Source organism: Hyla sarda, chromosome 1 (genome assembly GCF_029499605.1).
Source record: "Hyla sarda isolate aHylSar1 chromosome 1, aHylSar1.hap1, whole genome shotgun sequence".
In the NCBI taxonomy this organism is placed as follows: Eukaryota; Metazoa; Chordata; class Amphibia; order Anura; family Hylidae; genus Hyla; species Hyla sarda.
Genome location: NC_079189.1, coordinates 87,075,567 through 87,090,636, shown reverse-complemented (window position 1 = coordinate 87,090,636; position 15,070 = coordinate 87,075,567). Strand labels below are relative to the sequence as shown.

Here is a 15,070-nt window from a genome sequence, read left to right as displayed (position 1 = left end):
CTCCCGGCCCACTATTGGTCTCTCTGCATTTCCTTACCTTTAAGCCTAGTACTGCTCCTTGTGCATGCCATAACAAGTGGCTCCAAGCAATACTGTTAACCAAGAATCTTGTCTGGTTCTTCTGCCACAGCTGGCACATTGATACGGCCCATGCACTCTTTTCAGTGCAGTATTTTGAACTTGTACTCCGTTTGCCAGGCCAATGTGTGTGTTTGAAAGTTTTCTCCCCTACTGGGGGATCGGCCTATTGTCATACCGACACGTTTACACAGTCCAGGTGCATAACCCTCTTCCCTTTCCATGGACATGGTTATGCACCTTTCTTCTACTGACACATGGACATTGACATTACTACCCCCTCATTGGACAGCGCAGTAGTATTCTGTGGATGCATCTGTCCTGCTTTATGAGCTACCATATTCAGGTGGACACGTTACCTCTTCCACAGATGGAGTATCAATGTGATGCAGGTGGACACAATAGTTCTTTCCGCAGGTGTACTAGTAGTGTTATGGTGTTTTTTCCTTTATGCCCCAAAGGGTGCCTGACATTGCTACACTGACAAACCCATTATCCCCTTCCACAGGAAAGTAATGATCTGGAAAAACATCAACTTACACGTCACCTGTGCGGGTCCAAATTGGGATGAGAGGTATAATTTGGCCAAATGAGAAGCTACATTAATGAATACACAGCCAAGCTAGTACGATGTTAATAATGTGCTGATCTGTTTAATAAAAATGGCTACCTACCTTTTATACACTACATATACGTCACAGATTATATTGTTTTGGATACATACACAGCATTTTCTCACACAAAAACAAGAGAACATCCCTCATAATCATTGGAGATGTCCCAGATACAAAAGAAATGAATTGTCTCCTCTAGGTTGCCCTTCTCCCCCCTCCACATACAACCATCTCATGGTCTTGCTCACTGAACCCTTATTTTTTCTAGTATTTAATCATCTAGTTACTATAACTATTTAGTTTCCATAACAGTAACAGTGTTATGCAGTTATCCTTCCTAATGCATGGGACACTTAACATCGCTACACAGATACTGGTGGAGTTCTGGTGTTGTGCAGTTGTCACTTTCTGCTATGCAGATTGGCGCATCTTTACTCCTTCTCTAGGTGGTCTAGTAGTGTTCTACATGTTAGCATGCCTGCCATGGCTAAATGGATAAGAATATTCCACTTCCATGGGTAGAGTTATAGCATAATGCAGGTTACCCTCTTGTTATACAGAACAGACTTTACTTCACAGATGCACAGACCCATATTCCCCCATTCCATGGTGGGGTACCAGTGTTCGGTCTTGTTCTATACAGAATTTCTGCCATCGCAAGAGCAAATTACCCTTTCATTGGCAAAATAGTTGCATTTAGCCATTTTGTTCAGTTTCATCATTGGAGTACTTGTATTACGCAGGTTACCTTCTGATGTACAGATGTCCGGTTGTTTAGCCATTTTGTTCAGTGTCATCATTGGAGTACTTGTATTACGCAGGTTACCTTCTGATGTACAGATGACCGGTTGTTTCCAACACTGGTGTCTTTCCTCTGCTACTACCGCTCTGTCTGTGCTATGCAGATGGTCTACTCACTCCCTTACATCTGTGGAGTATTTGCCCTAAGCAGGCTACCCTCCTCTGCTATACAGCCTTCTTGCTTTTGCTATGCCTTTTGGTTTTCCAGGTGTCTTGTTAGGCAAGGTTCCCTCTTATGCGTTCAGCCTGTTTTTGCCTTCTTCTTGGTGGTTTCACTGTGAGGTCTACTCTGGTATCAAGGATGCGTCCTCTGTATGCTTCCACTTCCCTTGTGGGGGTTTTATGGAGATGTTCTGTCCTCTTCTATTAGACTGTTTCAGTCATGTACGTGGCTTTACAATGTCACTTTCTTCCAGGAGGGGTAGTCCTTCTGTGCCAATTATCCCCTTTTTTCACAGTGTGGCTTTTTGCTGCTCAGAATATCGGGCCACTCTCTGCAGGATCAGCTTCTTCTTAACTTTTATGGGACACATTGTAGCATCCCTGTATGGTTTTTTATTTTCCAGGCTGCGAGCTCCTGCAGGTAGCAGTGGCTTTGCTGCTTGGTTGTCCTTTGTAATTTTTGCTTCCCTCCCTTGGGGGCTGCTTTAGGACATCCCATGGTCTTCAACGACCTGAACGAGAAAAGTGGATTTTCCGAATACTCACTGTAAAATCCTTTTCTTGTCAAGTTCATTAGGGAACACAGCTCCCACCTAGTTATTTTGTCAATTTCTAGGAATTTTCTGATCTTTTTTTTTTCTCTAGTTTCTTATGGCTTTCTTTACTTTTGGTGTTTGCTTCTCCTGTTGCCCCTACTGCCCCTTGTACAAACTGAATTAGCTCAGTGTCTGGAGGAGGGGTGTAGCCTATGTGAGAGGAGCTAACACTTTATCTTTGCTTAGTGTCACCTCCTAGTGGCAGCAACCTATACTCACGGTCTCCTGTGATCCCGAATGAAGTAAGCAAGGACATTTTTTTTTAAATTTTTTACTCACAAAATCTTGTTTTCAGCCAACGTCTCGATACAATCATGGATATAATACCAACAAATAATTCTGACTTCATATCCTAATAAACAATGAAAAGTACAACCACTATAAAAAGGGCAAGTTGACGTATGAGCTGGATAGAAGTCTGAGCACTGCCATCTGTGGGCTAACAATCTTTTACATCTTTAGAATATGAGACCATAGAAGGTTATTAAGATTCTGAAAGAGCCCGGGGTCTCACAGCTGGCACAGTTGTTTTTTGCTAGGGAAGCCATGGCTAGCCAGGCAGTGGCTTATACAGGGGAAATGTAGCATTTTTATTGTCATTAAGCCAGGGCGGATCAAGTCCACCAGAACGGGAGCCTCTGGTACAGATTAGATCATGGTTGTGTGTGTGTGTGTGTGTGTGTGTGTATGTAATGTGTGTATGTGTGTATATATATATATATATATATATATATATATATATATATAATTATAATATTCCAAGACTAGACAGCAGCAACTCCAATACAGTGAAAAAAGTGATTGTCTTTATTCATGCTTCATGTGATGCAACGCTTCGGCTTGCTCACCAAACCCTTTTCAAGCCTTGAAAAAAAGGCTTGAAAATGGCTTGCCAAAATGTCGCATCACATTGTGTGAATAAAGACAATCACTTTTTTCACTGTGTTGTAGTTGCTGCTGTCTATTCTTGGATTGTCTACATTGGGTTCCCTGGCCAGAACCATATGGCAGCTGGCACCCGTGTGCATCTATTTTTATTTTTATTTTTTTATGGAGTGCTGCCCATCTTGGAAATATATTTATATATTACTAGGGCGAATGAACGGGGCTTGCCTTCATGAGACAACCCCTTTTTAAAAATGTCCTTTTTGTAAAAATGCTTACTTATTTTTCTTTCTACAGTTATTATTGAAATTGCTCCTCCTTAGCTGTAGGAGTGACCATTTAATAACATACATGGCTATAGGATGTTTTAGATTTTCTATTCTGTGTAGATGTCCTAGTTTCAGGGTTGTCCTACCTAAATCTGGACTGTTGATAAGTATGAGTGCATCAACACTGGAAGCTCTTTAGTGCTGTTTAGTGCCTGGTTTGTCTTGTATTACTACTGTGCAAAAATAGTAGGGTAGAATGATTCCAGTCATTCCATAATGGTCTAACAGTTTTTTTATTCTGTTCTTTTCTAGGGTCATGTTGATTTTAGCTATGAAGTTTCAAGGTCCCTCTCTGCTTGCCAAGGTGTATTATTGGTGGTTGACGCAAATGAGGTAATTAAAAAAAAAAAAAATTCTAGTGCTCACTGCTTTTATAAGTGAATTCTATATGTAATGATTTCTCTGGGCTGTTTTTGCTTTCGCCTCCTCATATTTCCAAATTTATCTTGTAGACTTCTTTATTACATGTGTGCCATTTGAAATGCAGTTTTTTCACTTAGGACTGAGCACTGCTGCATTATTCCTATCACTTATCTATATGACGTTGTTCCTGTTACTCCTCCTATAAATGTAAGAATGAATTGACAACTGAATATTACCATTTCTCTTGTGAGCAGGGTTGACTGTACAGTTTAACACCACTCATTAGACAACAAGAGAATACTGAAAATATCTGCTCCAGAATTGTTATCTCATGAGGAAAATTAGTGTGCAGACAAGTACTCTTTAAATAATCCTAAGAAACAGGCCCTAGCATTGGTGTGTTACTGTTGGATTTGGGTACACTGAACCCACTAATGAAAATGATTCTGGTTGACCATCTACCAATCATACAAAGGTTTGGCGTAATTAATATGTACATTTAAACTCTACACATATATTGGACACATCTTTATCATGGCCTCCGTTATTTTACAGAAGCCATGATGCAATGCTAGATCCATCATACAATGAATGGTACCATTGCTTGAAAACCCCAGTGACTTACAATGGGCCCTTTTGGGGTTCCATCATGGTGTCAGTCATTTGGAAGGGAAGAATATTGCTGTTTGTCACAACATCTTCAGCGCAACTGTAATCAAAGCCATAACAGCACCGCTATACTGTACAGATAAAATGCTGCTGACTGTCCTGATAAATCTAGTTATCTCCTGCCCGTTAATACCATAAACAGTATAGTATATGTACACATACAGTATATACACATTACACACATACAGTGTATTTACACACACACACACTTGCCTTAGATAACTGTTGTCAGACATAATTCAGCCAGCACAAGACAGGTCAGGCCCATGGAGAAATTATAGCATTAGGAAGGGCAGGACCCCTAAAGAATTCCCTGGTGGGCCAGTCCAATGCTGGTGTGCGTTATAGGACAATCTGACTGTGATCCCCATTGAGTATTGAGCTCAACAATACAATATCACTAGTCTATAAGGAGCCGGAAATATAGGACATGGTGCGTAGTTAATCAGTGATGTTATTGTAAAAGAAATCCTTTCCAATAGGAGATCAAATAGCAGTAAATGATGACATGACTTGAGTTTTTTCCCCCTTCATTGATATTCCAGTCTGGTGATCACATAAATGTAAAGCTGCTTTTAAATAATTACTGGATAACAATATTTTAATCCCTGGAGGGCGAGTCATTTATCGGACCGCCAGGTTTGATGTTGTAATGCATTTAGATGTTTCAATATTTGTGTGTGTCATTCCACCCCTCTAGGGCATTCAGGCACAGACTGTGGCAAACTTCTTCCTCGCCTTTGAAGCGCAGCTTTCAGTTATTCCTGTCATAAACAAGGTAAAGAGCTCACACATCTGAGCACGCCATCAAACTCCTTCAATCCCACAGCAGATAAAGCAGTAAAGAATGCCGGCTCTCCTCCTATTCCAAGTAAAGATAACTCAATGAGCTAGCTGGGCATTACACGAAGCCATCATCCAGTTAAGAAGGATTCACACTGCTTGGATTTTTTTCTCATTTTCATTCCTGGTGACAAGTTACACACAGTTAAATTGTCCATCTAGTCATCCTAAAGCCTCTCAGTATGTCACTTCAAGTACACTGCTCAAAAAATTAAGGGAACAGTAAGATATCACAATCTAGATCTGAATGAATGAACTAATTGTATGAAATACTTTTGTCTTTACATAGTTGAATGTGCTGACAACAAAACCACACAAAAATTATCTATGGAAATCAAATTTATGAGGTCTAGCATTGTCTTGCATTGGGAGGAACCCAGGCCCAACCGCTCCAGCATATGGTCTCACAAGGGGTCTGAGGATCTCATCTCTGTACCTAAGGGTAGTAAGGCTACCTCTACCAAGAACATGGAGGACTGTACGGCCCCCAAAGAAATGCTGACCCACCGCCAAACCAGTCAAGCGGGAGGATGTTGCAGGCAGCAGAACATTCTCCACGGCGTCTCCAGACTCTGTCACCTCTATCACATGTGCTCAATGTGAACCTGCTTTCATCTGAAACTCAAAAAGAAAGGGGGGCTCAAGCAGATATGTATCAATTAATGGCAGGGTGCTATCAGACATAAGAAATGCACGAATGGGAAACAAGAAAAAAGGCTAAATGCCACAATGGATGCACACCCAAAAGTCAATGTGTAGAAAATTATCAATTTATTTATTAACACCATGTATCTGTACCAAACAAAGACACAGTAAAACATTTAAAAAGCTACAAAGAGCTGCACTACACCCCTGAGGAAGTCACATCCAGTGACTGAACGCGTGGGGTTTGTTCCTGCGGACATGGGCTGACTGAGTCACTGTTTTCTTTTCCCCTTTCCTCTGTCTGTGGCCGGCATATTGTGGTGATCTCTATTATTTTTTGCTGCATTTATTTTTAACATATATTGCTTTTATTGCAAGTTTTGGCACCTTCCTTTGTGCTTTATTTCATGCTATTAATGCTGATATTGTGTTCTATCACGTTGCCATTGCATTAAGCTGTGTATTTAGATTTTTGGTGTATACACTGTATTTTCCAGGCCACCTGGTACGGTCAGGGTAGGGGGAACCCCTGCATGTTTCACCCATGTCCAGTGGTGATCCTTACAGGTCCCACTGATGTAGTGCAGCTCTTTGTAGCTTTTTAAATGTTTTTACTGTGTCTTTGTTTAGTATAGATACATGGTGTTAATAAATAAATTGATCATTTTCTACACATTGACTTTTGGGTGTGCATCCATTGTGGCATTTAGCCTTTTTTCTTGTTTCACAAATCCGCTTTCATCTGCGAAGAGCACAGGGCGCCAGTGGCGAATTTGCCATTTGGTGTTCCCTGGCAAATGCCAAATGTCCTGCACGGTGTTTGGCTGTAAGCCCAACCCCCACCTGTGGACATTGGGCCCTCATACCACCCTCATGGAGCCTGTTTCTGACTGTCTGAGTGGACACATGCACATTTGTGGCCTGCTGGAGGTAATTTTGCAGGGCTCTGGCAGTGCTCCTCCTGCTCCTCCTTGCACAAAGGTGGAGGTAGCAGTCCTGCTGCGGGGTTGTTGCCCTCCTACGGCCTCCTCCACGTCTCCTGATGTACTGGCCTGTCTCCTGGTAGCGTGTTCATGCTCTGGACACTACGCTGGCAGACACAGCAAACCTTCTTGCCCCAGCTCGCATTGATGTGCCATCCTGGATGACCTGTACTACCTGAGCCACTTGTGTGGGTTGTAGACTCCGTCTCATGCTACCACTAGAGTGAAAGCACCGCCAGCATTCAAAAGTGACCAAAACATCAGCCAGGAAGCATGGGAACTGAGAAGTGGTCTGTGGTCACCACCTGCAGAACCCCTCTTTTATTGGGGGTGTCTTGCTAATTGCCTATAATTTCCACCTGTTTTCTGTTCCATTTGCACAACAGCATGTGAAATTGATTGTCAGTGTTCCTTCCTGAGTGGACAGTGTGATTTCACAGAAGTGTGATTGACTTGGAGTTACATTGTGCTGTTTAAGTGTTCCCTTTATTTTTTTTGAGCAGTGTATTTTCTCTTTGCTGTAGCTTCCTCCACTTTATAGGCTGCACACTCCATTCATTTCAATATCAGACACAATAGGAGACATTAAAGGGGTTATCCAGTAAAAAAACATTTTCTTTTATTTCATATCAACTGGCTCCAGAAAGTTAAATAGATTTGTAAATTTCTTCTATTAAAAATCTTAATCCTTCCAGTACTTATCAGCTGCTGAAGTTGAGTTGTTCTTTTCTGTCTGACAACAGTGCTCTCTGCTGACACCTCTGTCTGTCCAGAGCAGGAGACGTTTGCTATGGGGATTTGCTCCTACTCTGGGCAGTTTCCGAGACTGACAGAGGTGTCAGCAGAGAGCACTGTTGTCAGACAGAAAAGAACAACTCCACTTCAGCAGCTGATAACTACTGGAAGGATTAAGATTTAACTTTCTGGAGCCAGTTGATATGAAAAAAAAAATATTTTTCACAGGAATACCCCTTTTTAGGTACTGCCACCCTTTATCCCATTCCTGCATTTGGACATACTGTTACATCCTTATTAATTTGTCTCATATCACAATAGGACATAGCAGTACGTATAGGCAATGCAATGCGATAGGTACAGGAGCTGAACCCCTACAATTAACAGTGGGTATCGGCTGAATATGTAATCCTGCCTGTTTTGAGTCTGACTGAACCCCTTAGATGCCGCAGTCAATGGTGACAGGTTTCCTCAGTCAGTCAGCACAGCAGACAAGATCACAATGAGCTGATGAGCTACCATGGCAAAACTAAAGCCCTAAGGCCATGTCAGAATTGTCCCTTATTAGTTTTCAGATGAAGCCACTGCCATTATGATTGGTGATGCACTACAATATTTCTCAGAGTGCTATGCTATTAGCATAATTTGCATTCAACGCTATGTACAGAAAGAGGGACACTTGTCTTTGACATGAGTCCCTGCTCCTGTATGTACTTTGCATGTATTTAGTAATTATAGATAGTTAATGTAATGTACTATTATTGTAGTAAGCTATTAAGTATTGTATTTTGCGATTAATAAGGGAATAGTTAATAGTTAATTTATTTTTTATTTTTTTATAATATGCTTTTATCTGGTTACTTTTTTGCTCTTCTCCCCTACCTAAATTTCTCATCCACTTGCAAAAATTGCTCTTATCGGTCTCAAGATGGATCAGACTACTGTAATATTAGGTTACAGCCATTGATAAAAATCTATGGAGCAGGGAAACGGAAGTAGGGGGAGTGGCTAGAGTCAGACAGATACTGTGGGAGAGGCTTCAGCAGCTTGTAGTGAGTGATACATCTCACCCCAGAGATGGATTTACAGCTTACACTACACAGTACTGCTTTTTTCGGCCCTCCATACAGGTTATATAATGGCTAGAAATAGTGCTGGTACTCTTCTTCTCACATAACAGCTTATCCTGAAATGTTACCTGAGACAACAGATATGCTATAGGGCATTGACAGTTGTGTATCTGTTGTTAATGCCTAATACAGAGCCCTTAGGGTATGTTAGCACATTTTTCTATTCAGAATCCACAGCAAAAAATTGTATATGCTCAGATTTCTCACATATACTTGCAACTTACATTGGATTTGAGCAAGGTTTTAAACATGCCTGAGCCTGCAACGAAGTGACAGGTTTCCACAACGCAGATTTCATGCCCATGTAAAAAAAAAAAAAATAATAATAATCTGTGACATGTGAACATAGCCTTCCTTATTTATTATGGCTTTTAATCTAGATGTTGGTTTGCATATACAAATCATTTATTTTACTTTTAGATTGACTTGAAGAATGCCGACCCAGAGAGAGTGGAGAAACAAATTGAAAAGATGTTTGACATTCCTGCTAGTGACTGCATTAGAGTATGTATGGCTTATATCTAAATGTGTTGGTTTATTTACTCTAGGCATCTATGTGTGCCTTGCCTGCTTTAAGTGCCTTATACTGCGCTGATACAGAGAATTGAGCATGGAAGGGGGTCTGAAGTTCTATAAAATGCTTTGTGTGGAAAGAAAAGTTCTGTTAAAGTGCTGAGATCGCACAATCTCTAGATATATGGGAGAAGTGTGCTGCTGTGCGCTTCTCTCTCAGCTAAGTCTGACTACAGTAGACAAGTTCCATAGACTTTTATAATGCAAAATCAGCATGGGGAATTGGTTCTTTGTCACTTTTCCGAGTTATTTTTGGATCACCTAGTTGTCATACTTCAAAGCTGTTCTGAAGACTTGCATACATACTAGATTGTGACAAGCTCCAGCTTCTGTGTGTTGGTAATTGGTTCTGTATTTAGGTAATAGTCATTCTTTTACTAATAGATCTCAGCAAAGTTTGGAACAAATGTGGAGAGAGTACTTCAAGAAGTTGTCCGAAGGCTTCCACCGTGAGTATGGACTTCTGTGGCTTTATGAGATCTGCTTTTTTCATAGATTTCATACCAAATGGTGTTTAAAGGGTTACTGTTCTAATAAAAAAAATTGATATGTCTGTGCTTTAATGCATTACTGTCATTATAAAAAAAAAACTTTTGACATGTTGCCCACACATCTGAAAAGATTTGATCACACCAGATCTCACTCTCACTGTGATCACTAGTTATCAGCCAGGAAAGTGAGTGACAATGCTACTCACTCATTGGCCGGCAGATCCTATCTTACTTTCTTCTCTGTAGCTCTACTAGCTGGACGGGGAGTGAGCGGTGCGCTGTTGCTTACTTCCCTGTTTGTTGCAATCTCAGCAGGTCTCATTTTAGATGTGTGAGCAACATGTCAAAAGTTTTTTTTTTTTCATAATGACAGTAACTCTTTAAAGCACTAAGAAGTCAATAGATAAGATTGAACAGGGTCTCAGTGCTGACACCCCCTCCAAGCGCTTTACTCCCCGCCTTGCGCTAAGTGCAGAACATAGCCTTTGTAGACTATAATGGAGCCTGTCTCTTGTAATGGGTTGTGCAAATGTGGAAGCGAAGGAAAATGACCCAGTGGAGAGGTACTGCTGTCTTGCAAAGATGCAATTCAAAACCATCCAACAAAGTAGGATATAATGAAACCAAGTAGGTTTATTTAACTTGTATAAAACAAAGTAAAACAAGGATAACAAGTTTCGGGGGAGGCACCCCCTTTTTCAGATCAGTATCCTGTAATGTGTTGGACTGTGTGACAAGCTGGGGAGTGATGTGTTAGGTTTTTAACAATAACCCATTAGGTCTTGTACTTGCACTTGGTTACTGTGTACTGCAGCCACTGTACCTAGATACACAATTGTATTGCATGCAGCTGCATGCTTTAATATTATTTTGTCTCTGTTTATACTGTTGAGACCAATGGGTTGAGTTTTTTTTAAACCTTTAGCCACCTAATAAGTTACATTTTACCATTTTAGTTTGCAGATGGGAAACTTAGCGATCAGTTGTATTTAGAAATTTCTGATTAATTCTTAATAAGTATAGTGATCCCTCAACATACAATAGTTTCAACATACAATCGTCTCTTCTGAACCATTGTAACTTGAAACCAGACTCAACATACAATGTACCGACAGTCCAGATCTGCAGAATGTGTCAATGGCTGATAGATCTGACCAATCGGAGTGGACATATTTACTGGTAAAACCCCTCTATTCCTGAAGTGCATGCACTGACTGGCTGGCTGGTAGTGCCCACCAACAGTACAGGGAGGTATTACATATTCTGTACAACTCTTTACCTGTGCCAGGGATAGCTTCTCCTTTGGGCACCAGATGAGGCAGCTCCATTTTACTTTTTAGGACATTGTGTGTACTGTACAGGACCCTGAAGAAGCTCCTGTCCTCTACATAGACAGTGATTTACAGCTTCCAGCAGATCTTTCTTACTTTTTATATGTAAGGACTTGCTTTATTTGTATTACTTATCTACTTATCTATATTTAATCCTCACTTTTTACTATTTTGGGACATTTTGGGGGCTTTAGAACCAATTACCAGGTTTCCATAGAGTTATGGTCTCAACATACAATGATTTCAACATACAATGGTCCACTTGGAACCAATTAATATTGCAACTTGAGGGACCACTGTACTATATTGAGTGAGCTGGGGAGTGAAGTGCATTACTGCACTCATCTATAACTAATGACCGCACAGGCCCTGAACGATCTTAACTTTTCACAGTAATGCTTTAAGGTATTTTCTGGGGCTTCATGATTAATGGCCTATTCTCAGGATAAACGGTCAATATCTTCTCAGTAGGGATTGGACACAGAACCACAGCACCGGTTAAAAGAGACTACAGCATTGTGTAGTGGCCGTGCAGGATTAGCTCTCAATCACTATACAATGTACAAAGCCTTCTGCTTCCATTTCATCTTACAGTGTATGTGAGAACTGCAGCTTTGGTAGACAGTGGTGGGGTGTTGGTTGTTGGACCACCACCGATCAGATCTTAGGGTAGGCCATCAGCCCTTGAAAACTCTTTAAAGATGCAGCACTGTGTCTATCTGTTGTGATATGTTTTCTTCAGACAAGTACTAAACTTTATGTGCATGTAATTGTGTCCACTTTTTGTGGATAGGTCTCCTATTAACAGGATGCCTTTTGTTTGTGTTCCAGTCCTGCAGTAGAAAAGGGACGCCCCCTGAAAGCCCTGCTGTTTGACTCCATGTTTGACCAGTACCGAGGTGTGATCGCCAGTGTTGCCCTGTTTGGAGGGGAAGTGTGTAAAGGCAATAAAATAGTGTCTGCTCACTCTGGCAAGTGCTATGAAGTCAATGAGGTTGGCATACTGACCCCTGATGAAGTACCTGCTGAAAAACTGTAAGTTTTGTCAATTTTCCTTATGTCTAACTTGCTCTTTAAAAGGGTGCAGCATGCAATTCTTTCCTCATAAGTTAGGTCCTTCAATCCATTATCAGGCTGGGTTCACATCACGTTTTTACCAATACGGGACCGCATACGGCTGGGGGGGAGCTAAAACCTTGCGCTCCCGTATCCCTGCCGTATGCCGCCCCTATGTAATTCATTTCAATGAGCTGACAGGTGTGAAACGCTGACTCCTGTCGGCTCATTTTTGCCCCGTATGCGGTTTTCCACCAGACCTCAAACCGTGGTCGACTACGGTTTTAGATGCGGTGGGAAAACCGCATACGGGGCAAAAATGAGCCGACCGGAGTCAGCGTTTCACTCCGGTCGGCTCATTATTGTGCGCAATACTGAAGGCCATGGGGGAGATTTATCAAAACCTGTGCAGAGAAAGAGTGGTGCAGTTGCCCATAGCAACCAATCAGATTGCATCTTTCATTTTCCACAGGTCTCTTTAGAGGCCTGTGGAAAATGAAAGAAGTAATCTGATTGGTTGCTATAGGCAACTGCACCACTCTTCCTCTGCACAGGTTTTGATAAATCTCCCCCCATATCTCCAGAAGGATATAGATACTCTAGAGAGAGTTCAGAGAAGATACTAAACTAGTACATGGATTGCAGGATAAAACTTACCAGGAAAGGCTAAAGGACCTTAACATGTATAGCTTGGAAGAAAGAAGAGACAGAGGGGATATGATAGAGACTTTTAAATACATAAAGGGAATCAACATGGTAAAGGAGGAGAGGAGATTTAAAAGAAGAAAAACTACCACAAGAGGACATAGTTTTAAATCTTTGCCCCTCTAATTTAAAACTAACATCAGGAAGTATTACTTTACTGAGAGAGTAGTGGATGCATGGAATAGCCTTCCTGCAGAAGTGGTCGCTGCAAATACAGTGGAGTGTAAACATGCATGGGATAGGCATAAGGCTAACCTTCATATAAGATAGGGCCAGGGACTATTGGTAGGATTCAATTATTGGGCAGACTAGATGGGCCAAATGGTTCTTATCTGCTGACACATACTATGTTTCTATTGATATGAATTACATACAGGCGGCATACGGCAGGGATACGGGAGCGCTAGGTAGTAGCTCCCCCCAGCCGTATGCGGTCCCGTATTGGTAAAAAACGTGATGTAAACCCAGCCTTAGCTTAGTTGCACTTCTTTGTACTTTTTTTTCATGTCCTAATCATCCTTTCTATGAACTGGTGTCTAGAACTTAACAGCATTTTTAAAATGAAGCTGCCCTAATGTTATGTGCGAAACCTTGTGTAGGTTTACATCACAATTTGACAAAATTTACTTTAATACCACTAGATGGCGCTCCAGTCCCCTTTAAATCCTGTAGTGAAGCTGCTGTCAATGATTCTTGTAAAAGGCAGTCATTTCTAGTGGTGTCTAAATCGTACAACTTCAAACTGTGGACCTCCATCTGTTGCAGAACTATAACTCTCAGCATGCCCGGACAGCCAGCGGCTGTCCGGGCATGCTGGGAGATGTAGTTTGGCATCAGCTAGAAGTCTACAGCTTGGATGGACACACATGTAATGGACATGTAAGTGCATGGCTTATTACAATACAGTTATCAGAGCTCTCTTGTAATAAGCCGCCCACTTGTGTGATCACCACATGAGCAGTAGAAGTCTAGTAAGACCAGTAAGACCGGTTTGGGTCTAAGGTGGTGGTCTTGGTACTTTGCTCGGCTAAGTTTGGGAATATTTTTCAATAAACCTATTTGTACTGTCACATATTTGAATTGTCCATATGGCCACCATGTCATTTTTACATCCACAGTGCTGGATAATCTGCTCATAGTTTGGAATTGTGTTGCTAACTACAATGGCCCAGGTTAACTATTCCCATCCCGACAGTTTAGTTTCGGCTATTGCGACAGTAATGGTGTATGTTTTCGTGTGCCAAAACTTTACCAAACTGTGACACTTAAAAGGAGAACTCCAAAGCCAAAATTAACTTATCCCCTTTCCACAGGATAGGGGATAAGTAGCTGATTGTTGGGGGTCCGACCGCTCGGAGACCCCGCGATCTCCAGAATGGGACCTCAACTCTATCAGTGAGGAGCGCGTGCCGTCTACCGCAGAGCTGGGTCCTGTTCCTTTGGGTTTGCCCTCATATGTACTGCATAGGATTTTTTGTATTGTAATTTTTTCTGTCAATGGTTGTTTAAACCAAATTGGAGCATGAAGCACCAACGGTGCATCAAATTAGTAAATCTGGTGAAAAGAAAACAAACAGTCAGATAAAATGCATATAGGGAAAATAAACCAACATTCATAATAAATCTGGGCCAATATATATATGCATGAAGTCTTCTCTCTCTCTTGTGACTGTAGTAAATGTGTGTAGTGACTTATCAGGGCAAGAGGATAAGCAGTGTCCTAAAAGTTGTCTCACCTATTTCTATGGTATGTATGAAACTGGATGTGGTTATATATGTATATATTTTTTTTTTTTTTTTTTTTTTTTTTTACAGGTGTGCAGGGCAGGTGGGGTACCTAGTTGCTGGAATGAAAGACGTACAGGAAGCACAGATAGGAGACACACTACATTTGTTGAAGCAGCCTGTGGAGCCTCTGCCTGGCTTTAAGCCTGCAAAGCCCATGGTATTTGCAGGTGAGTTGAATGTACCTTTGTATCCAAGTCATTGCTGTACCCTCATTTCTCCCTGTATGTCAGTCATTAGTGTCCCCTCATCTCTCCCTCTGTGTCAGTCATTAGTGTCCCCTTAGGTCTCCCTGG

General features: G+C 41.4%; 1 protein-coding gene across 2 annotated transcripts in view; it reads left to right on the top strand.

The window, feature by feature from the left end:
• The window catches only part of GUF1 (GTP binding elongation factor GUF1), a 36,288-nt gene that overhangs the window by 12,966 nt on the left and 8,252 nt on the right, over positions 1-15,070 (top strand). For both annotated transcript variants that reach the window (XM_056557333.1, XM_056557343.1), the window contains 6 exons: positions 3,718-3,798; positions 5,198-5,275; positions 9,254-9,337; positions 9,791-9,855; positions 12,060-12,263; positions 14,805-14,944. In XM_056557333.1, coding sequence (XP_056413308.1) covers positions 3,718-3,798; positions 5,198-5,275; positions 9,254-9,337; positions 9,791-9,855; positions 12,060-12,263; positions 14,805-14,944 — 652 coding nt within the window. The remainder of the gene's footprint in view (positions 1-3,717; positions 3,799-5,197; positions 5,276-9,253; positions 9,338-9,790; positions 9,856-12,059; positions 12,264-14,804; positions 14,945-15,070) is intronic.